Here is a 26,707-nt window from a genome sequence, read left to right as displayed (position 1 = left end):
AAGAGGTGGCATTGAGGTAGGCCTTACGCAGACAGACTTTTCCCTCTAACTTTGCCACGGTAGTTCCGTTGGTATTTCTCTTTGCTAGCATAGCATTTTCCTTGTGTCCATGCTGGAAATTACCAGCATTTTGATTACTGTCAGCTTGGCAAGTTCAAATGCCTGAAAAAAAGGATAGATGATAAACCTACCCATGAGTAGCTCTCGACCTATTGGGAAGTTTTGACAATCTTGAATAATGCAATAGTCTCGTATCACGGTGTTACTCCAATTTTGTGCTATGTTTTGCCCCGTGAGTTAATGCCTATGGCATCTCTTTTGTCTTTGCGAGTAGGGGCTTAGGTAGTGAATTATTTTCAGTATTAGTCATGTTTAAAAACAAGTATTTCATCTGTAGAAATACTGTATTAAACTAGGGTATTACATATTTGGAAAGCTCTGCATGGTGCAAAGTTTTAAAATCCTTTGTAATGAATTCTGATGTTCTGGGGTTTTTTTCTTTTTTTTTTACGGACTTAGAATTTGCTGGCAAATAAAAAGTATGTTTTGTGAATATATAACATGCATTTCCTCAACAATAAGCTTGATTTGCACAAAATGATCAGTGCCTCACACTTTCAAATTTACGAACTCTGTCTTGTGCTGCCTGGAGGGGTTGATTTTTCTCTGAACACCTTGATCAGTCTTGCTCTTAGGTTAAGTTGTTAGCCTTCTCATTGTCTTTTGCTTTTGGCGGGTCTGAAAATGACTTCTGGGCTCATCTGTCACGGGGTGTAGTATGGACGTGCTGGGGCTGACGCTGCTGTCACAGGACGAGGAAGCTCTGGACACTTAACTGAGCAGCTCCGCTGCTTGTGTCGTTGATTTCGATCATTCAGTACTAGTTGAATAAGCACCTCGAGGTATTTATCTTGTATGTAATGCTTAAACTACATAACACTAACTCCTGCTGAGGAGTTAGTTATGGTCATTCAAGTTTCATGAGTAACTAACAAAAAGCTTTTATAGCTAGGCAGGAAGCTTGATCAACATATAATACCAAAGAAGCAGGTAATGGTTTTCATTAAAAAGAAACAAAAGCATTGCCAGCTGCCCTCAGCTGTCCCTGGTCCTTAACCAACATTTTCATTTCAGATCTGTTGCAGAATCAAAGTACTTGAGACTTGACTTATGAAACAAACAATTCTGCTTTCTAAAAGGGAAGAAAATGGTGAGGCGTCCTTTCCTGTGTTTGGGATTAAACTGCAATAGGCTGGTTTGAAAGAGTCTCTAAAGCCTATTCAACTTGTTTCCTAGTAAACAGATGCTCTTAATCCGTGTATATTGAGGTGTAGTAATGCATTTATTTTTGTCTTGTCAAGTATTCTACTTGTTCTGTCTCCTCTGTTGTTTGGCTTTGCATTACACATTTCAGCTTTTTTTTTTTTTTTTTTTTTTTACTTAAATGGCATTAAGTGTTTCATGTAGTTTCAGTTTAGTTTATTTTCTCTTGCATCAATGCTAAATACGAACAAAGCAGCTTTCACAAAAAAACCTAGCTGGATAGGCCTTAGAAGAACAGCCTCCTGCTGTTTCGTTTGTATGTTAATTTTGATTATGTACTCTCTTGGACACGCCGTTATTCAATAGGGCTAAGAGATTTATGATACCATACATTTCATATCAAATTGAAAACGTGCTTAGAGAGAAACTTCCAACCAGCTATGTGTCTGCAGCTGCTCAAATGTTTTCAATGCTCTAGCCCTACTGCAGTACAGAGTTACAACATTTTCTGAACCAGTGCCTTCGTCAGAGTTGCTGTGTTAGATCTGTGCTTGTCACTTCTCCTTGGTCCCTATCCCCTCCTCAGGGTGGGAAGTGGGAGGGGAAAATTGGGAATAACAAGATTTGAACTTCCTGGATTTTTAAGTTACTCAGTTGTGCTGTTACAGAGAGGCCTACCTTACCCTTTCAGATTTTCTGTGTGGTTTTTTTTTTTTTTTTTTTTTTAAAAAGTGATAAAAAATTATGTTAAAGGCTTCCCTGGAAATAGAAGAGGGTTATGTGTTTCACCTGTCTCTTAAGATCAGCGGTGTCTGCTTTGGGCTGGTGCATAAATTCAGTCAGATGTGTGAGAATGCAGAATTTCACCAAAGCTTCGTGAAAATTCAACAACCATCTAAGGAATACACACAGAAAGACCAAAAATCAGTGCGTGCTTTTGCCCTTCCACCCTTATTCTCAAGCCCAGCAGAGTCAGGAAAGGCAGAGGGAACTCAGCTGTGCTGTTTAATAGCCGGCAGCTTGCTACAGACGTGGTTTTAAGGCCACTGTGGATGTGGGTTTTCTCCTGGCAGGTGTTTGCTAGGGGAAGAAATTACTGCAATGGCTGGGAAGAAGACAGAGATGAAGCACAGAAATATACTGCTCACAGATTTACTGCTCGTAGATCAGTTTATATAGCTCAGATTTACTTTGTGACTGTAGGACCTCTTCTCCCTTCGATATGTATGTGCCTAGGACAGAAGAATGTTAATTACAGCCTTGGCCATGTTATGCATAAATCTGAATTACAGGCCTATTGCAGTCTAGTTGCAGGCTTGACCTTGTATTTCTCTTTCAAGTCCTGCATATGTATGTTATATGATCCAATGCTTCTATTCCATTAACGAGAAATGGTCGTCCTGCATATGATGCCATAATTGTAACTTGTGATCTGCTCAGGAGTGAGGAATATACACGTTCTGAGCCTGCTACAGTGTCTTGGTTTGTGTTTGGCAAGGAGCTTCAGCTAGCTCAGCATTTATACTTGGAATGCAAAAGCAAATGATAGCTGCTAAAACTTCCAGTCACTAGGTTCTGAAACCAAAATACAAATTTAAAATGTTTTTAGGCTAGCACGTGAAAGGTTGTGTGCTTTCTGAGCCTTCTGACCTGCACCATGTTGTCCACTTGCCTCCCACACGGCAAGATGAGAAGGTCACTGCTGCCTGTCTGGGTGGAAGCAGGTGCTTATATCTGTGGCAAAGGTATGCTGAAGAGTAGCACACTTAAAGGTTGGAGTGATGTAAATGGCCTGCCTAGACTTTGGTCCTGGAAAAGCGATCCCTGAAGGACATGGACTGCCTGGGATCTGATCTGGGCCTATGAGAACTCTCTCCTTTGCTTCTGTATTGAATATGGTTTGCTGGCAGAAAGCGTGCCAGAGTGTGCTAGTCCTTAGGACAGGAACTCTTGGAAAAAGTCCCCGACAGCAAAGCTGAATCCCTAATCGTAAGAAGCAGCATTTATTTAGTTAGGGGATTTGATCTTTCTTGTTTGTTTGTAAATCTTGCTGTCTGTTTTGACCGATGTTTCAGTGAAATAAAGATGTTCTTTTCTATTCTTCTCCTAAATGTGTGTTGCAATGCATAATTTTCAAAGCAAGGTAGTTCTCAGAAGGTATTGTTTTTGTTGGGGACAGATAAAAAAATTGGTATGCTGAAATGTGTTGGTTTTCTTTCAAGGAGTCTGTTCAATCCAGCACAAGACTTAAAAGATCCTGAGAATTAAAATGCACTATTTACCTCCAAGGTCATCTTGAATATTGGGAATGCTGGAAATTGTATCCAGAGGAGTTCATTTCCTGTGGAAAGTGGTAACTCTTCCGACTGGCAAGCTGCCTGGAAGGTGGTCAATGACTTAAGAATCCCAGAAACATTTCTGGTCATGGCAGCCTTAGGAGCTGCGTTGTTCTGTGCAGTGTCAGTGCTTTCTGTTCTGTCCCACAAACAGAAAAGTCCTTCCTTCCTTAATTACTTTGCTTTTAATCCCAAATTTGGGGTGTTCAAACTATGCACTTGCTTGGGGCTTAACATGTTCAGAGCTGGCAAAGAAACCCTTTTGCAGATGAAAGAGAAGACACTTGCTTAAGTTAACACTTTTTGTCTTCAAGGTTCTCTAGATTTTAGATTCCAAATTAATAGGGAAGTTAGAATTCTTAAAATTAATGTTGTCCTCTAGTTCTGATATCTCTGCCACCAGGTTTGCACAGTTAAAAAGATGGCAATATTCTAATAGCTTCTTTTTCGCCCAAGTCTGACTAGTTCTCTTGTGTCTGACTAGTTCTCTTGTGTAGAGAGATACTCCAGGTATCTTATGACAAAGCAAGGCCATGAATAAAACCAAGGGTCTGCAGAGTGCTGACCTGGCCTTGCAGCTCCCTGGAAAAGGCCTGGTGCTTGCACTGAGCTTCTATTGAGCCTTTGCCTTCTCTCTGCAACTCTAGAGCATGACATAGGGGATATGCAGGGGGCACCTTTCATCAGCCCTTCAGAAGTTTCCTTGTGAAGGGAGGTGCTGTAAACGGTTTTACAGCTTTGGAAAATTTCCTGGTTGGTTGGTTTGTTTGTTTGTTTGTTTTTTAACTCAGTTATGAATGGACTGTTATTGCACAGTGATGTTCCTGGGGAATGGCACCTGGACTTCCCAGTTATTCTGATTGCTGGATAGCTTTGTCTGATGGGAATTGACCAAGCATACTTCGAAAGACAGTGCTTTGAGATGGCTGAAATACCAGGCTCTTTCTAAGGAGTGAATTGCCAAACAGAGAATCTTAACAAAGGTTAAGGGTTGCTCTGTAGTAGGGTAAGTTTTACTCTGTGTTCCAGCTGGAAGACATTGAAAGCTTTCAAATTACCCTGGATCTAAATATGGATAATGGGCTAATTAATGTTAGTTTTGTTGTTGTTTCTAGATTCACAAAGATTTTTAAATTTATAGGATAATATTGGGATTATCAGAAAGTGTAAGATAAGCTGTGGCGCTTACAGGTATGAAATCCTACTTCAAGTATTCAACCTTCATCTCTGGTTTTAGTCATAAGTTCCAATCTTGTGTTGCCAAGAAAAATAAGAGGACAAAATCCATCGGAAGCAGTAGTTGAAGTGTTCCAGTGGTAGTACTTTTGCTGCTGAAAACCTGCCCCTTTCTTCCATATCACATTTCTAGCCATCAGACTTTAATATACCTGTGTCCAACAGAAGGTACTCAAGTTCCTTGATTTCTTCTTTGTTTTGCAGTCATGTGTGCTTGCCATTTCTTAACTTCTGATTTTGGTGACCTAAACAGATAATCCTTCTGAAGTGATTACTGTAAAGGCTCTAATTTTCAGTCCTCGGGTTACTGGAACGACTATTTGAATTTACTTCATTCTTTCACCAGTTTTGCTGGAGAGTGATTGTGAGAACTGGATATGATACCCCCATTGCTGTTGCACCTCCCACATTTTATTCAGCCAAGCCCTTTCATCACAGTGTCTTACCCAGCATCTGTGCCCACCTGCTTATCTTCCATCGCCCTCCGCAATTATTTTTTTTTTACCATCTGCTTTTTCGTAGGACAGAGTGCCACGTTCTGAAAGGCACTTTTCTGACAATAGCTAGACTTTGGATGGAACGAGACATATTTTTGCCTACTTCCAGGTAGACTGCTTTCAAGGAGTTTTCTTTACCTTTGTTGTTTGCTCATCACAGCTTGCATAAGCTGGGATCTTCTTAGGAGTCTGGACTTTTTTTGTGACTTCTAATAACATATTAAATAGTTCAGGCCTGGGAGCACACTCCGGTGCAAACTGAATAAAAATATACACAATCATTAATGATTTTTCAGTTACAATCATATTATAGGACCTACTGCTAAGCCAGCTTAAAACTCTTCTATGTGTCATGTTGTTTCAGAATCAGTTTAGTTCCCTAATCAACATGTTATGCAGTAGATGGACTCTCAAGTATTACAGAGCTTTTAAAAAATTGCATCAACACTATCGCTTTAAAAAAAAAAAAGTTCATTCCGTTGTTTTTCCCAGGATTGATGGACAGAACCAGGCCTACGATTTGATTACTCATACTTTGGAAATATTGGGGGGGGGGAGGCTGGCATTTTTCCAATCCTCTGCAGCTTTCCTGGTTTTCAAATCCTTATTAAAAATTGATATTGATGGACAAGCTTGCTTTTCAGCTTTCACAGTATGGAACAGTCCCTCGAGAACAGGTTGCATAGCCAGCATCTGTGAAGAGGGAAACCTCTGCTCTGCAGCTTAGGAGGGTTAAATTACCCATCCCTGCCCTCAAGTTAGGAAGCAGTGTCAGGGACTGATGCAAAGGTTTTCATGAAATCTCATTGCCAGTGGGCGCTGAACACCCTGATATGACCAGAAACAGCCAAGCAACCTAGGTAGCTCCCTTCTAAACAGAAGAACACAAAAAGATCTGAAAGTGCAAAATAAAGCTTCTTAGTCTTTGTGGGGCTGGCCAAAGGGTGTAAGGCCCGGCCCTGAATGGTTGCTTGAATGGAAAGGATGTCGAATTCGTGGGCTGCCTTTTACTGTTGCAGCTGCAGTTTACTCCTTTGATCTCCAGGCTTCATTTGCAGTCTTGGTTCCTGCTCATTGGCTGTGCCTTCAACAGCGTGTTCACTGAGGTGGAAAGAGCTCAAGTGGTGGCCCTGTCACGTAGCATGCTCTGAGTTATGTAATCGAGTATTTCAGAGGGTTTTAAAACTACCAGTGCAGAGAAGAGAAAGCACTAAGTGAAATGCCTGTGGAGGACAACAATGAATTAGGTCATCTATTGAATTTTTCATCTCTTGGGTCTGCTCAAGCCCAGCAGCATCCAAAGCAGTATAAACCTGAGAATTTGTGGTCTTAAAATGAGAAAGTAATGGATGAAGAGCCCATTATGAGATAGATATACATGGAGCTGTATTCTCCCTCTTTTTTTTTTTTTTTTTTTTTTAAATGCAACAGAAGGACTTTTGTTGGCAAAGCTGATATTGTGGATCCGCCTCAGGTTTATCAACCTCCTTTCATATCAAGCTGAACACAAGTTGTTTGACAGAAGGGAACTATTTCCTAGCAGGGTGGATAACACAGCATCGATGAAAGACATTTGACAAAGTCTGGTACAACTCAGAGAGGAGCAAAATGATTTTGTTCAATAAAGGATAAATCTGTACAAATCAGACTGGAAGAAAAATCTCTTGTCTTAACTTTCCTTCTCTTCCCTCCCACCACTGCTGTGGTTTAATAAAAAATTAAACTGCTGTACGTGGGCACAGCTCTCTTGCTGTCACTGGAGGCACGCTGACTCATACCAGCAGAAAATAGGATCCTTGTGCTTTATAGTAGTTTTGCTGGTTTTTGGTCATTTCCCCTTGTTTTTAGCAGTTCAAGTGGTTTTCTCGGTACGCTATTACCCTATTTGATAGCCTAGTATATACTAATGATAGGGTGATAATAGTACTCTGCTACCTGCCTTCTCTTCCTTGACTTTTCATCCTATTGTCCCCTTGTTGAAACTTTTTATCAGCATTTGAACAGGGAAGAGAAATTCTTTCTCACGGTCTAAGCCTGTTAGCATCATGATGCAGACAGGGAGAAAAAGGTTTTGCTTCTGCTTTGTGATTAAAAATAAACAAGTTGTGTAGTAATTTCTATTACCATCATTTAACAGAGTGAAATCTGGTGAAGGCCTTCTATTTGTATTTCTATCTGGCACTGGGGTGCTTGGTGCAGTTTGGGTTGATGCAGACTAGGTGGAGTACAACTGAACCTGTAGGGTGAACAGTGCAAGGCTGAGGAAACATGCATGAAAACAGACTGCAGATGGGCGAGATAAACAGGATCCTTGGGCTGTGACTGAGTAGGCAGGCCTCTTTAATGGCTCTTAGCAACGCCCCTGCTTTGACCCTCCTCATATGTGAGGAAAATCAAATCAATACACTGTTCTTCAAACCACAATGCTGCAGCAGCAGCAGGGCATTGTAGCAGCCTTCGTCTCTTAAATTCATCAGCGCTTCTTAGTTTGCTGATCACTGGATATCCATCCCTGCATCTCTGCTGAGGAAGACCCTGACTGCATCTTTAATCGGATTGCTTGAGCTCCCATGTACAACCTTCTTCTTATTGGCAAGTATTAGGTAGGCAATTTTAAAGTGCTTTTGGATTTGCAGGCAGCTTTAACATTGATCTGAGAACTCTATTGTATTCTCTGTAAACATAGCAGAAGCCTCTCTTTAAAACCTCCTCTCTTTTAAATCTTGCTTTTTTTTCTGGTTTTGTGGTTGGCCAGGGGGGACTGCTGTTTTTTTCCTTCTTTTTAAAAAAATGTCGTAGCTGATTTGTGCTTTTGGAAAAGGATATTCCCTCGTTGATCCCTCCCCTGTTCTGCAGAACAGCTATAACCGGTGCCGTACAGTTACTTTCAGTGTTGATGAACATCTGTTCAACTGTCTAACGCATAGGGCAGACTGCTCACTCTTTTATTCTTTAATTTTCCGGTGCATACTTCACTGCAGATCAGGACTCTGCCAACTAAGTTAGTTCTGCTTTGATTCCAGAGATGGCTAACAGAGGACCAAGCTATGGCTTAAGCCGAGAAGTTCAGGAAAAGATTGAACAAAAATATGACCCGGAATTAGAGTCTAGGCTGGTGAACTGGATTATTGTACAGTGTGGAGAACAGATAGAGCATCCTCCTCCTGGAAGGCAACATTTTCAGACCTGGTTGATGGATGGAACTGTAAGTGTTTTGTCCAATTACGTACTTGCATGGATTATATGCACAGTGACCTTGTTTTCTGTCTTCATCTAGCTAAATTGGTTAGAGCTCATAGACAATGCAGAAATGTATATGTTTTAGTATCTGATTTATTTCCTTTTGACCAGGACTCTTAATCACAGGAGATAATTATTCTACTAGTGTACTAGGATTAGTACAGTACTTATGATTCTTGTGAGTCATGCTTGTTATATATGACTCACTCCTTCAGCACCTTTTCTCATACAGTTAAATGAGATCTGTTTTAAAATCAGATGTATACTTTTCTCTTTAAGAAATAATCAGTGTTCACAGGCAAAGGTGAAGAGATACAGAAAAACTGAAGGACTGGATTATGTCATAACTATTTTCTTCATGGGAATAATTCTGTAGCTAAATCATTGTATTCCATTGGTTTATTGAACAACAGGCAGATGCTGCTGTTTGCAGTGGGCTGTAAGAATATGCTAATCATTGAATCCCTGCCAAAGTCACTTTAACAATATTTCAATTGACATTGCTTATTTTTTTGGCTTGGGCATGTGGTTTCTTCTCTGTCAGTTGTTATATAAGCTTTACCAGTGATTGCTTTGTTGTTTCTAGCAGATTAGGATTTATATGGTTAGGCTATTGCCATCAGTTGATGAGAGCTTTAATGCATTTCTAATATACTTGGATTATTATCAATTCACTTCTTTGTTTTTAACTGGAGAAATTATGTCCCTGACAGAAACTGGCCAGGTCAAAAGCATTTTGCAGCATCATTTCATGTGCAGAAATTGACTTCTAGTTTGGGGACTGCTTTCTGATTCTGTTTCTGTATTTATCTCTCAGCTGTTATGCAAGTTAATAAACAGTCTACATCCAAAGGGAAACGAGCCCATTGCAAAGATCTCTGAATCAAAAATGGCTTTCAAGCAGATGGAACAAATTTCTCAGTTCTTAAAAGCTGCTGAAATCTACGGAGTAAGAACAACAGATATTTTCCAGACAGTGGATTTATGGGAAGGTAAAAATAATGAACTGGAAGTCAGTTTGCAGTCTTCATTTTGTTTTGCTTTGATGTGTTGTAATAGTGCATTTTGTCTAAGGCATATTCTCTAATGTAATTATCTTTTGTTTCTGTTTGCCTTACCTCATTACCATGTTCTGGTGGGGTATTATCTCCTCTGAGGGATTTATATTACCCTGAGGGCATAACGGAGCCTTTCTAAGCACATGTGTTATCCAAAAGCCCATCATTCTGATAGAAATCCACAGACCTAATACAACAAATGTTCTCTATGCTGATTATTGCCAAGTAAATAGCTTCTAATAGCAAATATGGAAAACCCTTATTTTCTGATGACAAGATTCTATTGCAGCTTTCAAATTATAAGCAAAGCTTAAATTAGAGCTATAAAATGCATTCCCAGGAGCATAGATGCCTCTATGAATCTTATGAGGGCTCATTTGTGACTAGAAAGAAGCAAAACTCACTGCTAACACCACGTTAGCTGAGCATCTCTCCAAGAATATGGTCTTTTAAGAAAGGTCACTATGGCAACACCGAAAAAATTCAGTGTGCCCCTGTGGTTTTGCAGTAACCCAGGTGAAGGCTATCTCCATCCCATGCTCAAAATGGAAACTGTGTGTTCTAGTTCCTGACGAGCTGAGTCATTTGCGCGTTCATATGGTTGGTTTTGCTCAGTTCTGCGGTGATGCATCCCTTCGTAGTACTCTAACCAAATACAGTGTGTATCTTGCATCTCTCTGGGCAAGGTAATGCCAGATGCTTTGTGTGAGGGCTCAGAGCAAGGACAGCTGCAGGGTAGTGAGAGGTAGACGTGAAAGGGTCAAAAATCTGCCATGAGAATGAAAAGGTGGAAAGAGGAAAACAATCCATTGAGAGAGCTGGTCAGCATAACTTGTGTAGGAACACACATGGAGCAAAAAAAGTGGAATTCTGTTTTCACAGGCTGTCGGGATATGTGGAAGAGATCGCTCCTTTAAAGGACAGCTTGAGGAATGAAAGACTAGGGAGCTCTTTGTGGGTGGGTTAGATAGGAAGGATATACTGACAGATGGAGTTACTGGGATCTCTAATGTTCTCAGGGTGCCAGATTTCTTTGACAAATCCTACCTTTGGGCCCAAGGGCAGGATTGTTTCTTCTAGTTCAGCCTTTAGTGTTTCATCCAGTCTACCTTGAAGGGATTTTCACTTCCCTGGAGTAACACCCTCCCTCCCACCTCAGCCTAGGAGGCTGTTGAAAGAGAAGCCCCATCTATCTTGTAAGGGATGATAACAGGTCATTTCAGATGCTGTTCTTTGCAGTCTTTTGCATCTCGTAATGGCTTCACACCATGCAAATGAAAGTATGGTACGTTGATCCTTATGGTGAAAAGGACTTGCTTTGAAGACAAAAAGCTCCTAATGATGGTTGCTCTCTCCTCATTTCTCTTCCTTCTGCTCATCACCTTTTCTGAACAGATGTAAGGAAAAAAAGCTAGTAGCTTCCAGAGGACAGGGAGTCAAAACACAATTCGCACCTAGGAGGGAGACCTACAAGACTTTTCTTCTCTGCTATTTTAGGACTTCACAAAACTCAGCTGTGTCTCCTCACTTTCCCACTCACTTTTCATTCCTCCTGCTGCTCATTTCAGTGATGAGATGAAACAGTATGTCTCTCTGGCAGTGAGTCACTGCAAGCTTTTTGTGCCTAACCATAACTCTGACCTCTAGCATCTGTGCTGCTTCAGGGCTGAATTGTCTGAACCTGGATGCATTAGCTGGAGAGAAAGGCTGGTCTCTTTTTCACTATTTCATTATTACAGTGCTTCTACACTTCAGGCCATGACCTCTTTAGAAAGAGAGATGTCAATGTATGTTTATAGGCAGAGAAAAATATGTGTGAGTGAAAAACAGCTTTTCTCTGGCACTAATTGTTTTCTGAGAGCTTTTGCTTTGAAATTCTTAGTAGCGATTAATGGAAATGTTTTAGGATGCAATCTGCTGTTGGCTGTTTCAAACTCCATGAGTCCATCTGGTGCATTTTTCTTCATCTCTGCCACTTCTTGGTCCAGGAGAAATATTGCCTCTCTTTCAGTCCTTTCTTAATTACATGTACTGAGCAGCTTTCCCTAATCCATGCCCAAGACATTATTATATTCACTGTTTTTTACACATACCTTCCTGGTATATTTCCAAGCAGGCAAGAGGCAGCTGTACCTCTAAGTACTTGTTGAGCCTTTACAAAAAAAGTTTCAGAAATACTGTGCAGAACAGTTCTCCATCTTTGGGTTTGAACCTTCCTCTTTCTGCACCTGGAGAAGGCAGCCTTCCAGCCAGGTTTCCCCTAAAGAGAAAGGCTTAGCATAAAAAGTGGGCAGAGGCCCCATTCTTCTTGTACAGGCAGTGTCAAGATCCTTTATGAGGATGTGCTCTTCAAAGGCACTCTGCAGAGGACGCTGGAGATGCAGAAGAAATGACGTCGGTGTGAGTCCCTGCAGCATGATTCAGGGAGGCTGAGGCTGGGGGCTGGGCAGGCGGCCCACGTGGCTGTCAGTGAACAAGTACTGGAGCCGAGGGAAGGCACTGACTGCAATTTTCTGCAATGCCAGAGGCAAGCCTGGCTTCAGAGAACATGTACGATCCCTTCTGTCAGGCAGCTGCAGCATTAGGTGACTTTCTCAATGGAAATAAAAAAATTTTCACAGCCCTTTTTGTGCTGACCATCAAGCCCCTTGTAGCCTTCACTGGAAGAGGCCAAATGTCACAAGACCACATGGATTTGGGGTCTTCCCACACTGCAAGGGAGGCTCTGCAAAGCCATGGCCATGACTTTGTTTTGTCACATGGCACTCGGCTCCCACTCGGCCTGTTTTTCCCCCGTGGCATCTCCCACTCGCCACTGACAAATAAAGCAGAGCTGAGTGCAGAGCGTGGGGGGCCTGCCAGATGGCTCCGTGAGGCCAACCATCGTATTTTGCTACCCGTCTTTTGTTTCTTTTTCTTTTTTCTGCTCTTGCTGTCATTATTCAGCTCATTCACTTTTAAATCCTTCTTCTCATCCCTCTTCATCCCAGTCAGTCACCGCACTCCTTGTTATACAGGAGGCATCCCAAGGACGTTGTTTGTGGCATCTGTTACAGCATATGGTACATCTGCTGCGTCGGGGAGCTCTGACTGTTTCTGCCTCACGCCCTTCCGTGTATGCCTGCGTACGTGCGCGTGTGGGATGTCGGCTCTTCAGCTGCCCTCTTAAGCAAGGACCCCATCTGATGCAGTTTGCGTTAACAAATACAGTAAAACAAGGGTTCTGGATGGCTGACAAGTTATTCTCTGAGCAAATGGTCCCCTGCAGACAGGATTGCTATAAACTTTAATAGGCTGTATGATAGCCACAGTTGGAAGCTGCTAGATGTTTTCAGCTTTAGGGTGTCTTCCTCACCTCATCCAGTGTGTTATGCATTTAGGTTTGTATGAACTAAAGTCCTGAACTGCATCTGCCTCTAATCAGGGTGATGCATAACATAAACACAGAACGTGCAGTGCGAGCTTCCCTCTACACTCCAGCTGGTCTACAGTGATTTTCATTAATACTGGTCCACTGGCTGTATTTCTGAAATCTGTTATTGTCATCATGTCTCTAGTATCTTACAGTTTTATGAATTACTTGTTTTCCCCTGTGAAGAACTTACAGTCAAAATCAGATGTGTTAACTAGATAAATTATTTTAGGAAAAAGGAAGAACTGGAACAGAAAGAAAAGGATGGGAGTCATAGAAACAGTTATGGAAGGATTTCGGAAGAAGGGAGAGGCAAAAGGCAGATTTCCAACAACTTGCCACCTCACACAGATGGAAATACATTCTGCAACTCATTTTTGCTAGAAAGTTTTCCAAAAGTTAACATGTCTGGATTGGGTAATGAGTTAGAGTCTGTCTGACTCGAATGTCTTTATGTTCCCTGCCCTTTTTACACCAAGTGACAAAGTACAGGGGAAGAACCAAGAAAAAAGGAGCAATCTTAATTTTAAAAAAATTTCTGCATCTCCCCTTATTTGTTTTGTTTGTTTGTTTGGTTGTTTTTTTTTTAATTCACTGGAGGAATCAGCAGAAGATGTTGACCAAAAAGGAAAGTGTTTTTATTATCCTCATTTTGGAAGGAGAGATAGGAGGAGAATATCCCATATTTTTAAATGTAAAACTCCATTGACGAAGAGCCTTGTATTTCAAAGGTGTAAGATGCCCTCTTGGAAATCTGGCAGACTTTCAGCTAGGTGGAAGGTGTGCCTCTAAGCAAGTGATTGGCCCTTCCCCATACAGATGGGACAAATTATCCCCTGAAAAGCTTTTCTTTCTCTGTTTTTTATGGAGGGAACCTAAAGAACTAGTGATGACCAGATATGTAACTTTTACTTGTCTGAAGATGAGATGAGCCCTGGCTTTTTGAAATGAGGACTGAAGTGAGGTAACATAGGGAGGAAATGGAAGAATAGTGGACTGGATGTCAGGAACTAAAGGTGTGAAACTGCAGAGCATCGATTTTGGCAGCCTGAGAAAGGAAGCTGGTAGGAAGGATTTGGGAGGTGATTTGGTGGTTAAATTGGGAAGGACTGATATGAGTTACGTGCACAGGAGCTCTCCAGGATGGCTGTGAGCTCTGTTAGTATAGGGACTGTCTGGAATTGCTAGGGGTTGAATGGTGGCATCAGTCTTACCAGTTTACAGATGAAGAAACTGAGACACAGCTCTGTTATTTAACACACTGTTCTCCTTCAGCCACATTTACTGAGTATATTACCATTCTTTGTACACCAAAGTCATCTCTTCTTAGGAGAAAATTTTGCCAAAAGGATTATCTAGAAGGACTTAGAATAATATGGGGGAAGACATTAAAATAGCCGGGGGCCCGGAAACCTGGAAATGTCTGTATTGTTAAGTTTTACTTTAACGCTGTCACTTTGATGACTTTTAATAAGCTCTTGCATGTCCGTACCTCCATTTCGTCAGTGGTAACATTGCATTTATAATGCTATTAATGCACTTCTTCAAGAGAGCTGAGGGAGTTAGTTAATGCATTGGAAAAGACTATTTATCAGTGTGCCAAGGTGTTTGTTGTGCAAGGATTTCTTATATTAATTTCACTGTCTGGCTTTCTAGGGAAGGACATGGCAGCAGTGCAGAGAACCTTAATGGCTCTAGGCAGTTTGGCAGTTACCAAGGATGACGGCTGCTACAAAGGGGATCCATCCTGGTTTCACAGGTAAAGTCAAAGCACAGCTGCTCAGAGCTGTCTTCCCTGGGAAGCTGGTAATATTGTCTGCCTATAGGCTTTAAGGAAATTTATCAGGAAAGGGACGGAAGAATCTTTCCAGGTTTCCTTGTAATGGAAATATTTTCTCTGGAGTCTAGAGGAGGGAAGCAAAGACTCAACCAGGCGGCAACATTTTCTACCTTTCACTGGTTCCCAACTTTATCAGCATCGCTGCTAGGCCCGTGTCTTGCCATATCTTGTCGGCCTAATGTTACACCCAGGCTGGTGGGGAGGAGCCCTGTGGGAGCCATGTAGCACAGCCTTTTCTCATGTGGCCCTGTCATGCCATAATACATGTCCATCCTGCCCCGGAGCTGGGACAGCACTGCTGGTACTAGGGAGCATATTGCCTGTGGCTCCAGCTCTGGTTTCTTCCTGGAGGTGTCCCTTTTGAACAAGGCTGTTGTAGGCTGTGTTGGTGTGGACATGTGTGTGCACGCATAGGGTCCCTACTGGATGGCTGGCTTTTGGTAGTGCACACAGGGAGGAGCCCAGCATCCAGCTCCAGGCACCTTTGTAGCATATCCATCTTGCTGTGTGAGGGGTTCATGCTGATCACTGAAGAAAAGACATAATTTTCTTGTCCAGGGATGCTATCCCTGGCTTACTCCTTAGAAGGAGATCAACAATACTTAAGAAATTCAGCCACTAGTTTTAATGGCATTCATCTGTTCAGCAGCTTCAGCTAATCCTCTATATCCATTTATGAAGAAAAGGGAATGAAAATGTCAGCAGCCATGCAGATACATGTGTCCTAAGAGCAGCTGGCAAGAAAAGTGGACTTTTGCCTCACATCCAATAAGAGACAGAAAGACTAGTGAAGACAAGGCTGTCATACATGTCTGCAAACCCCTGTATACTGACCCCTTGACCGAGCAAAAAGAAGGCATGAAGCCTTTCTGGTTTTCATCAAACCAAAAATGATTTCATTTCCTAGTCATCCTTTTTTCTTGGGGAGTACCACTTACCTGTGAAGAATTCTCTGTCCTGGCAAAGCCATTTATTTGTTCTAAAACTCCATTTGTTTTGGCTAGGGAGACTGAGAAGCAGGGACAGGAAGAAGAGGAAATCCTCCCACAGTTAGCCCTCCTGCCCCACAGGCATATTATTGACATGAGATTCTGACATCCAAAAGTATTTCTTACTTGCCGAAACGTCTGAGGCATGTTAGCAAAAAAAGAGTGCAGGCTGGTTATCTTTGGTTTCCTTGAATTTCTGGTCTCTAGATGAGGCTCAGTGAAAGTAAAGCAAACTTCACTTGGTTTGTCTTAAATCTTGAGCTGGTTTAACTGAGGCTAAGGGGGACTTGAATTTTAGGTGAATAAAGTGCAAACTCCTATGCATTCTTTATAGGAAATGAATTTAAATTAGCTTAATACAGTGCACAAATAGATTTGTATTTGTGGAATATAATTGGGTTTAAACTTGTGTTCCAATCCAGTTACATGCTTTAATATAAACCAGACATGAAATCACTATGACCCAGACAGGCTTATTTGTTTTATGTAACTAAAACAAAGTCCTACATGGAAAAATTAATTTTCATCTGGACTCCTTTAATTGTGGGTGGGAACAGTTTTCATTGGCATAAATGAAGATATGATCACCTCACTTCTCCCCTCGCTGTGTGTCCTGCCTGTACTGCTTGGATAGCCAATCTATATCTATTACAGCCCCTGAAAGACAATTTTATAGCCACTGCCTTAAGGAAAACTGCTGTAATTTCTGTAAGGGTATAGCATATTGCAGATCAGGAACTCTTTTCTGAGTAGCTTACCCATCCCTTCAGGCAGATCAAGCCCCCTCACTGCTACCCAGTCGTGAGTCAAGGCTTTCTGGCAGATTCTTAATCTCCTTAAGTTAAATTGAAAGGAGCCAAGATTAAATGGAAGAAGAGTATCCACATAGGGTTCTACAGTGATTAAGATACCCCCACACTTGAGCTAAGCCCTTTAACCTTCCGTTGCTAGTGTCTCGCATACCCAGTCCCACCAGGCCTGATTCCCCCTTCCCTGAATGGGCTCAATTTGAGGCAAAGGTGATGCCAGGTGATGGCAGACAGGCCAAACAGAACTGGACATAGCATGAGACACTGAAGGGAATAGACTTGCCCTCACCTCTTTTTCTACAGTCTCCATTAAGGCCATTTCCACCTACCTAAAAGCAAAATTTAGGTTCGTGTTCTTATCTGTAAGACCGTCATGTACTAAATGTGGTGTTTATGATGGTAAAAATAACGCTATATGATCTAAACTGTATATGTAATTAACTTTTATTAGCATTTCCAGGCTTCCCTGTAGTCTCTCTTTTTATTTCTTCCTTGCAGTTCTCATTTTTTTTCCTGTTCAGAGCTACTTTTCAACTTTCTGTGGAATTATGCCACAACACAGCTGAAAATTCTAGGAGGAAAAAAAAAAAAAAGAGTGTGTTCCTGGGATTTTAATTAAAATAAAGGCAGACACAGTGAACCTGAGATTTGATTAGGTAATAGGAGTAGTTCTAAAAAAATCCTTTCATGGAGATCCTGGCAGTAGTTTGGTGCCCGTGTTAATATTCTGGAAAAGAAATTAGGCAACAGTGAGAGGGGATTGCTTTCTGGGGCGCCTGCAGTTCTGCCTGCCTCCCTCCAAAATGGCATATGCTTTCTGTCAAGAGCTGTGGGATCTGAAAGCCTGTGATGGGCTTCTACAAGCCCTTAACACTGGAGACCCATTCTGAAAAATGATAGGTCAGTACTGGTTTCCTGTGGATCTTTCTCACCTTTCTGCTTTGCTGGGCTTTCATGCTGACATGGGTTCTTCTCCTGCAATGTCCTGACCACCCTGAGCCTTGCAGAGTTTAAGTGCTTTTTTGGACACGAGCCATGGTGCTCAGCACAGTACAGGACCAGACCATCACAGAGAGGATCGTGTTGATGTTTTTCAATCACAGCAGGCACCTAATCTAGCTTTTGCATCTGATGGTGGAGTGGGGAGAAAAGGAGAACTGTAACACAATGCTGTATTGCAGGGTAACCTGATCGCAGGACAAACAGACACAGCAGGGAGCGAGATTGTACCTGGGTGGGAGTAGAGTCTGGTTGCTTGAAAGCCTCCTTCAGTCTGGGGCTCTGCTTGTTCATACAGCTTGTTTGGTAGCAACAGACTGATCCTTCTCCCTTGTAAATTGCTTGTTTTCCCCGTCTTGTATAAATGAAAGATTAATCCAAGATGAACAATTTCTTGCAAGGCAGCTGAGTACAAACTTTTGTGCTTCTTTTTAACCGCCGCTTTGGCCCTCAGTGCTATTTTCAGGGAAAAGAGGTTCCTTTTAAACTCCAACAAAGGTTCATTGATCCAAAGGGCTTTTGAGACCAGGGACGCCGAACAAAAGTGGTCAGTATGTTTTGACAGAAGATAAAGGACTGTCTGTCGTACAGTTAAGACACAGGTGCAAAGGGCAAAGTCTATTGCTTAGAGAAGAGAGATCTGGAAATGGCAACAGAGCAATTGTTCTGTCCTCTGGACAACCATCATCCGCTCTGCAATGCATAATTTTGCTTTGCAAAAATGAGCAAGTCGCTTCTCTGTCCCATTGTTTCTCCGGGTACATTCAGCTCTTATTTACTCCACTGAGTTAACTGATACAATTTGTACTGTTGCTCTAGCTGGATATCAACTTGTCTTGCAGCACAGGTAAGTACCTCGTTGATCAGATCCCATAGATTACAGCTGTTAAGAGGGCTTAACACAAATTAACCCTATCTTGTGTGTTATATACAGCACTACATAAATATTTTACTGTCATAGCAGCTGGGGGAGTCCCTTGGGGTTCTGGAATACGTCGTACAGTGAAAGTCTGAAGTGTTGTAGGTTTGGCTGGAGCATTACTTCTAACTGCAGGAAAGCAATTAGCCTAGCCAGTGTTGTCCGACCCATGGGGCAGTGCAAATGAAATATTGCCTTACAGGGGACATGTCTGTTAACATGAGCCAATTTCAGGTTGCTTTTCATGATCCTCTGGGCATACGCAGAATGATGGTATGTGTATGTTGCTCTTTTGTGTGTATCTGGACAGGAAAGCACAGCAGAATCGACGAGGATTTTCAGAAGAGCAGCTTCGTCAGGGACAGAACGTAATAGGCCTTCAGATGGGCAGCAACAAAGGAGCATCACAGTCGGGTATGACAGGCTATGGGATGCCAAGGCAGATTATCTAAAAGCATCTCTGTCTGTAGAGAAAACACTCTCTTTCTGCAGCATGGTCTGTTAAAAAAAAAAAAAAAGAAAAAAAAAAGAAAAAAAAAGAAAAAAAAAGAAAAAAAAGCTCATTTGTTCCCTTTCTGCCTGGTTTTTAATAGTTAGTGCTCTCTAAGATTTGGGGTATTTTTGGTTTGGTTTGTTTTATTTGCAGCTGCAAGGAACTTGGGTTTTTGTGGTGGTGTGTGTCAGTTCACAGCACGTGCGCACTGCTGCCTCCTACTTTTCACTTCTGAACTATGCAAAGACAATTATTCTGTATTAATTTATTTGCAAAGTGTTATCTTCCATATTTGCCTCACACTGCACTTGTATTTCAACTGGTAACCTCGTTCTTCAATTTAGTGATGATATTGTTTGACCTAAGAATAAAGGCAAATTAAAGACACCTCTTAGACTCATTATTTAAAGGAGGTAAAAGCAATAAAAACCAATGACTACATGGTACAGTGCTGAGGAGTTAAATGTTTTGAATGGTCAATCTGTCTCATCTCTAGCCCAGAGCCCTCTCTGAGTGACTCCTTGCTATAATGTTTACAGTCTGTGTCACATGGTCAGTTTAGTGTTTGTCTAAAGGCACACCCAATGTATTCTCCTAAAAAGAAGAAAAAAATGTATTATCCATTGAGTCTGATTCAAGTAGTCCCACACAACTTAGCTCAGACTTCCTTTGACATAGTGTGCTGGGTTGACTGCAGCCAGCAAACTTGTGGATCAAGCTAAAATTGGTTTAATAGATAAAGCAAAAGCTGTGTGTGGAAACAGAGCAAAATAAAGAATCAATTCACTCCTTCTCATTGGCAGGCAGACATTTAGCCACTTCCTGGAAAGCAAGGCCTCAGCATGCATGATGGTTGCTTGTTACCACAGACTTATCACCTTCTTCCTCCTTTTCCCTGAGCTTTTGTTGCTGACCACGACACCATATGTATGGGATATCCCTTTGGTCAATTGGGGTTAGCTGTCCCAACTGTGTCCGCTCCAAGCTTCTTGCCTACCCCCAGCACTGGGTGCACAATGAGGAAGGGAGAAGACCTTGACACTGTGCAGGCACTGGTGTGTTATCAACTGCTTTAGTCACAAATCCAAAGCACAGCACCCTATAGGCTGCTGGGGAGAAGGTTGACTCCATCCCAGCCAGACTCAGCACACCCAGCAGCAGGTGAGTCTACAAACTCAGGGAGTTCTTCACTATGAAAGGACAATCTGTCAGACAGGTGAGAATAGGCTTTACCTTGTGATAGTTGATACTGTATCAAACAAAACACGAAGCAAGGTGTGTTTTAAATGCAAAGGAAGAAATAGAAGAAAACTGCCAGAATGCTTCTGACCTGAGAAATGTGCACAGTTCAAATTCAAATAATCTGTTATGCCCACTGGTGATGGGCTGTAAATACAGCTGGTAGTTCATTTTAGGGCAGTTTGCTGGAGAGTCAATAGAAGAACTATCTGACGCAGTCATCTGGCTGCAGATTACCAGAGCAGGTGGACCTGCTATTCAGCACAGGTTGCTTTACGGCTGTGCGGCATATACACTTGGGGGGTGCACATCGTGTTCGCTGCAGGGTTTTCTCACAAAGCCTAGTCACTTCTTCCCCTCAGGCAAGTGGGAAGGGAAATATCATAATTGTACTCTGTGGGCTTTTTTTAAACTTCATGACAGACTTCCAGGAAGACCTGAAAATGTAATAACTGGGCAGGTAACAAATGAAGGATAATCCATTCTGACAGCTGTCTGAGTGCCTACATATATAGGTAGGGGTGACTTCTGTCTGGGTTTGAACCTAGTGACACATGGTGGCAGCTAGTTGTCCACTAAGTAGTCCTGGAACCAGCAACACATAGATTGATGTGGCTTCAAAAGTTTCTACCACTGAGTAAACTGAAGGGATGATTCCTCCAGCTCAGATGAAGCTCTACCCTCCCTGTCAGGAGAAGGATGTGAATAACACCTCCCCACTTCAGTCAAGGTTTGCTGAGGCACTGTGGAGCAGAACAAGCGAGAAGTGATGTGAAGATCACGTTACACAGTTGGAGCTGAGGGGATCGACAGCAGCTGCCGCTGAAAAGTCCTGCCCCCACTAGTACCTCCTCTTACACCCACCAGGGCATCTTGTCCCCTCCACTATGCTCTTGTCAAGCACTTTTTTGTGTTTACTACTTGTTTAGGGTTATTTTTCTGTTACTTAGGTGAATTTGCTCAGCAAAGGGTGAGATGACCACACCAGACAGTGCATCTGGGATAGGAGCTCACCTTTCAGCTGTGGTGGGGCATTAGCTCAGTGCGAATTATAACACATATCTTCCCCCTATATATTACATTCGGTGTACACAAAGACAACAGCAGTTTTTCTTACTGAAAGCAAATAGGCTGATCAAGAAAATCTGGTGTGGTCACAAGACAAATGACTGCTGCCAGAAATTTCACCTTCGTGAATGTGAACAGCAACAATCTTCCCTTAATAGAAACCAAAAAGTCACAGCCTCAGCAGACAAAATGGCCGGATGAGGGGACCTGGAAGAACTGCCTTGCAGAAAAGAGATCTGAGAGGTCACAGCCTGATCCCTTTGCCACACACCACTTGCACAGGGGACATGACCTGCTGGAGCTGGACCTGAGCTTGGTGACCTGGGTGTCCCCCTCTGTTTGGCTGCGGAATTGCCATTCTGTATGTCTAGAAGCACTGTTTTTCAGTGCCACGTGCCAATTGGCATTCCCAGCATATGTTGCTGGTTTTCTGTATCCCTGATGCCATGCTGTGGCATCACCTGTCCCCCTTCCCTGTCAAATTTTCTCCCTGACCTTACAGCCAGCAGAGGGGACCTGGGCAAATTCAGGTCCCAGCCATTACCCCAGCTGACCCAGAAGAGCAGACAGACCTACTGGCCAGAACAGTGGTCCATCTAGCCCAGTTCTCTGCCTCTGGCAGTGGCAAAGAGGCTACTTAGAGAGACCCCAGCCGCTTTCTGCGGTCCATGCCCTTCCTTCTCCATCAGCATCTGCGATTGTTGCAATAGGGTACCTCCCAGCAGAAGAAAGACCATGCCTCAATTAAATGTTCTTTTATCAAAGCTACATTCCCTTATGATATGTGCTTTCATTGGGTTCGGCATTCTAACAGCCTCATTGAAGATAAAGAAAACGTTGTGTGCTTGCACAACAAAGAAACCCCATGGTAATTTTAACAAACCATATTAGCAACAATAGCTAAGGGCTACAGGGGGGAAAATCTATACCCTGTGGCTGCAGACACAGGACCTGGTTAGTGTGGGAACAATGACAAAAAAGGTTGATTCCCCAGGATCTTATTTTTGGTACCCCCTCCCAAGCTCACAACACATTCTTTCATTACCTTAAACCATCAAACTAATCTAGCTGTTAATACCTGGCAGTAGACGCTGCAAAGTATACTTTATTCTGTAGATTAACCTTATCCTTCCATATTCCCATATGAGGGATATAGAAATATTAATGTTATTATTAATTAAATATCAACACACTCTGGCCTACTGATGTTCTATTAAAACAGCCTTACTACTACATTTACAAACATCTTAAGCTAAGAAATAAATTAATATAGTACAAGGCTAGTTTAGTAACCAAGTTAGTAAGTGGTATTCTTCTCTTGTATTAACAATAAACCATTGTAAGTTTGCTTCGTCAAAAACACTTACGGAGGTCTCCCAGAAGCCTAATTAATTTCTATGACAACCTTCTGCACTGTTACTACTAAAAGCCTTGATATACATTAGAATAGAGAAATACAGGACCTGTGAACCTGTACTGAAGGGTACTGTGTGAGTGAGTGCTTGGGAGAGGTGCGTGTGTGTTTCCTGGCTGTTGGGCCCTCTAATGCTTAGGGAAGGGTTCCCTCCATAGATGGCGAACAACGTCTCACTTAAGGCTATGGACTCAGTTTGACATCAAGTATGAGCTAAGGTAAGACGCCTCACACACTGCCTATAATCCCTCTTGAAACCTCGGCTGTAGCTGTCCCAGCTTAAAATCAAAATTTTTTTTTTGTGAGAAAGTGCTTTAAATATCCTTACCCACAACTGCTGTACCACAGACAGCCCCATCTAAGGAGGCTGGACCAGAAACACCTTAAACATTGCTGCCCTTGTGCTTCAGTTTGCCATACTTGTAGAAACATAAATGACATTTATCTGCCTTCATGAAGGTTTTGTGACGATGACCTCATTAAGGACAATTACTTAGTAATTTTTCAACATTAAGGTGGCATCTAATGACCTTCTGAAAGGCTGCTGTACAGGTGTGTGACTGAGGAAGAACCATATACATGAGCATGGAGTCCAACCTTATCCCCATTTATAAGGACAGCAGAAAGAAAAATACAACGAAGAGAAATTCAATATTAAGTTCAGCCAGTTCAATTAAGCTGGAGCTTGAGGACTATTAGGCTAACATAATATGATGTGTTTTAAATAAAAAGTAGAGGATGAACAGCGTGAAGAGGCTTTGCTCTTCAGTAAATTCGTCCGTAACATCACTTTGCAACATGCCCCTGTTGAGCAGCATCGTCTGCGCTCAGCAGGGGTGTGAGGAGAGGGTGCTGCTGGCAGCAACGGGCACCAGCCGACCCTTCTCTTCCGACTGCAAGCTGCCAGCTGATTTTGTACTGCATGCATAAGCTACTAAGGCAAACAATCTGCAACACCCTAAATTTAAGGTGATCCCCAAACAGACGGTGAGAGGAACAGACGGTTTTGTCAGCATGTGTTTTGCGCACAGTGTGCTCTTGACTGGAAGCACGTGTTTTCACTCTCTGTGGGGCTTGCTGTCCTGCAGAAAAGGCAAGAGACGTGGGCACTAAGACAGCACAAACGACTGCTAGGAAAACATGCACAGGCAGCCACCTGTCCCCACTCTAACAAGCAGATATATCTATTTAAACTTCGCTGAGGTTGTTCTGCCCACCTGAATCTCCAAAATAAAACCACCACAGTTCTGTGACTAAGCTCAAGCAACAGAAAACCATGAGGTAAAATGGTAGGGGGGTGTGAAAAAAGATATTAACTATTACTATAGCGGGAAAATCACCACCTCAAACGGAAGGAAATTTTTCTGCTCTCATCTTGCAGTGTTCATGTGACAACACAGGGCATGATGTTGTGACATTCAAGTAAATTTATAATGCTGTTTCGCAGATGCAGATACACATTTGTCTGTAATCCTATTGGATTTATAGAGGAAATTAGAGAGGTGACCTTTCTCGCTAATGACATTTCTGTTAAATGCCTCACTTTGGTAGAAATGTTACTCCATTATTGGGCAGGAGTAAATCCTATGTTTTAGTGAGTCAGTGCTCTGCAGCCACGTGGCAGGTTTAATGTTTATGTCTAGGTTCAGAAGAAGTGATGTCCAGAAATGCAGATGCGATCTCTGCTCTGATCTGGTCTGAGGATCTGCAGGGCCAGGCTCGCCTGGTGAGGGGAGAGGCAGCACTAGAGAGGAGCAGGCACCCCCAGGCACACGGCTTGTGGGGACTCGAAGCAGCACAATGTGTCTGAGACAGACTGATGATTGCTGAATATTTCCAAACTGAATTTTAAGAAAGGGTATGCATTGTCATCTTGTCAATAAAGATGAGAGGTGGATGAAAGCTTTTGTGTTTGCACAAAAATCAGCTAAATGCTCTGTTTCTCTTGTTTCTTGTTAAGGCACAGGAAAAAAAGAAGGACAAAAATGAGCAGGGATTGTTTTTTGGAGCGGGTTTTACGTTAGTGTCATTATGAGTCAACACTTCATACTAAGTTTCTTTATATTAGCTCCCACACATAATGTAGATGGAAGGGTAGCTCTGCTGCTTCCAGCTCCTTCCAACACACGACCCAAGGGATGTCGTTTTGACCAGGTTCCTAAAGATATTGGAGCGCCTCTCCCCATGGCAGTGCCTTAACACCCCCAGAGCTGCTGAGCACCAGACCTGGTCTTTGGGGTTTTGGGTCTTGGTAAAAGGGGGACAAAACCACTTCACCGTCTTGCAGGAAAACAGCCACATAAATGCAGGTCTGGATTTAATGTGCTTGGATACCATGGCAACGTTGGTTTTCCAAGTGAATAGAAAAAGCCTTCGATGCAAGGAGGAAACATTGATAGTTCACGTAGCAGTTTGGAAGGTGCAAGTGGGATATCAAGGGAATCTGTGCACATGCCAGGAGCGATCATCGCCTCCTGACATCCTCCAGAGACCTTTTCCCCTGATCTGTCACGACAGTTCAGATGACTCAAGCACTGTGTCACAGTTGTGGCAGTGGTGTTAAATCAAAGCAGTATTTCTTGGATGCCCCCTGCCTCAGAAGGGTATTTCAGAATATGGTTAACAGTCAGACTCCATGATCTTAAGGGTATTTTCCAACTTAAAGGATTCTATGATTCTATGAAGATGGACTGCAGCTGGGCCCCTACGTGAGTAGCAGCTGGAGAAGGTTTTTCTACTGAAAAACAAGAGCTGTAGCCAGGTGGATTTGGTTGTTAGATTGTATGAAGGAACCACAGCTAAACGTTCAGGCCTTGCCTGAAGAAAGATAAGGTGAGACAAAACTCAGGCTCATGTGCATAAGCAGAAGTGCACTTTGCTTTCCTATTGTGGGACAATTTGCTCTGAGACAGTGTCCCTGAAATGACTCAGCATTGACAGGAGCTGCTGCGAACATAGCAAAGCAGCTATTAGTCCTTCTTGGCTGTGTGTTATTAAGTGTGTTTTATTGTTGGATGTTGGTGGGGACATTATTAACCAGGGGCAGTGTGGCCACAGCTGAAAATGAACTGTGTAGGAGTGTGGGTGTGTGAAGGCATCTGTCTCCTGAGCATGCATGGTCCTTGTAGGAGCTGCTGGGGGCAAAGGACGGCTGGCTCATTAGGGAAAGACTCACAGCTAAGATGTGCTGACTGCCACCATGAAGGTCAATGTAGTGAGTTGTAAGTAATGGACCTAAGTCCTGGGAATTATTTTTCAGACTCCAGTGCATTCAGTTTTGTTCTCTACCATTTGTATAAGAGCTCTACTCTTTAGGATTTCTCAGTGTAATTAAAAAACATTTCTGCTCAGGTCTCAAAAAGAGACCCACTGAAATCACAGTGAGTGTTTCGTAAGAGATTTACTTAGCCCTGGGGGTGTTGCTTAAAAACAAAAGTTACTTTTCCTGCAGTGACACGTTTGTGTGAATCCTTCCCCCATAAGTATTACCATAATATGAACTGGTTTATGAGGTGCCAGATACAATGGCTGGAACAGAGATGGGGGTTTTTTTGGTGTGTGTGTGTTAATAAGTCAAGCTATTGCCGTAACCTTTCAAGAGAGAATATGAAGAGAAGTATTATGTGAAGGTGATTGTTGTGGTAGGTTTCTATGTTTTCTGACATGAAACACCTGTAACCAGTTGAGTCAAAGTAAGAACAACAATAACAAAAAAAAACACAGGAAAAAAAAAAAAGAGTAGTGTATTTGCAGTAATTATTTTTCTTTTTTTCCTAGTACTTCTCTGCCTTTTTCTCTTTCCTTTTATATCCTTGGTGTAGAATGAGGATCAAAAGCAAAATTATTGTTTACAGCCAGATTCAGCAGTGTCTGTATTCTGTGAAATGAATCCATG

The 26,707-nt window shown here is 42.3% G+C and overlaps 1 protein-coding gene across 1 annotated transcript; it reads left to right on the top strand.

The window, feature by feature from the left end:
• The first annotated feature begins 2,920 nt into the window (after positions 1-2,920).
• TAGLN3 (transgelin 3) lies at positions 2,921-19,050 on the top strand. Its single transcript, XM_009952743.2, has 5 exons — positions 2,921-3,008; positions 8,356-8,537; positions 9,390-9,564; positions 14,699-14,801; positions 18,909-19,050. Exons 1-5 carry the CDS (start codon positions 2,921-2,923, stop codon positions 19,048-19,050), a joined length of 690 nt encoding a protein of 229 aa, XP_009951045.2.
• Positions 19,051-26,707: the final 7,657 nt, after the last annotated feature.

The sequence above is a fragment of the Leptosomus discolor genome, chromosome 1, assembly GCF_034619465.1.
Source record: "Leptosomus discolor isolate bLepDis1 chromosome 1, bLepDis1.hap2, whole genome shotgun sequence".
Taxonomy (NCBI): domain Eukaryota; kingdom Metazoa; phylum Chordata; class Aves; order Leptosomiformes; family Leptosomidae; genus Leptosomus; species Leptosomus discolor.
The sequence above is the reverse complement of the archived record's forward strand: the minus strand, read 5'-3'. Positions and strand labels throughout refer to the sequence as shown.

Excerpts from the sequence above, each read along its gene's own strand:
- TAGLN3 (XM_009952743.2), top strand. The coding sequence starts at position 2,921 with ATGTTGTCCACTTGCCTCCCACACGGCAAGATGAGAAGGTCACTGCTG. Across the intron at positions 8,538-9,389 it reads CCTGGTTGATGGATGGAACT|CTGTTATGCAAGTTAATAAA; the intron begins GTAAGTGTTTTG and ends TTTATCTCTCAG. Across the intron at positions 14,802-18,908 it reads GATCCATCCTGGTTTCACAG|GAAAGCACAGCAGAATCGAC; the intron begins GTAAAGTCAAAG and ends GTATCTGGACAG.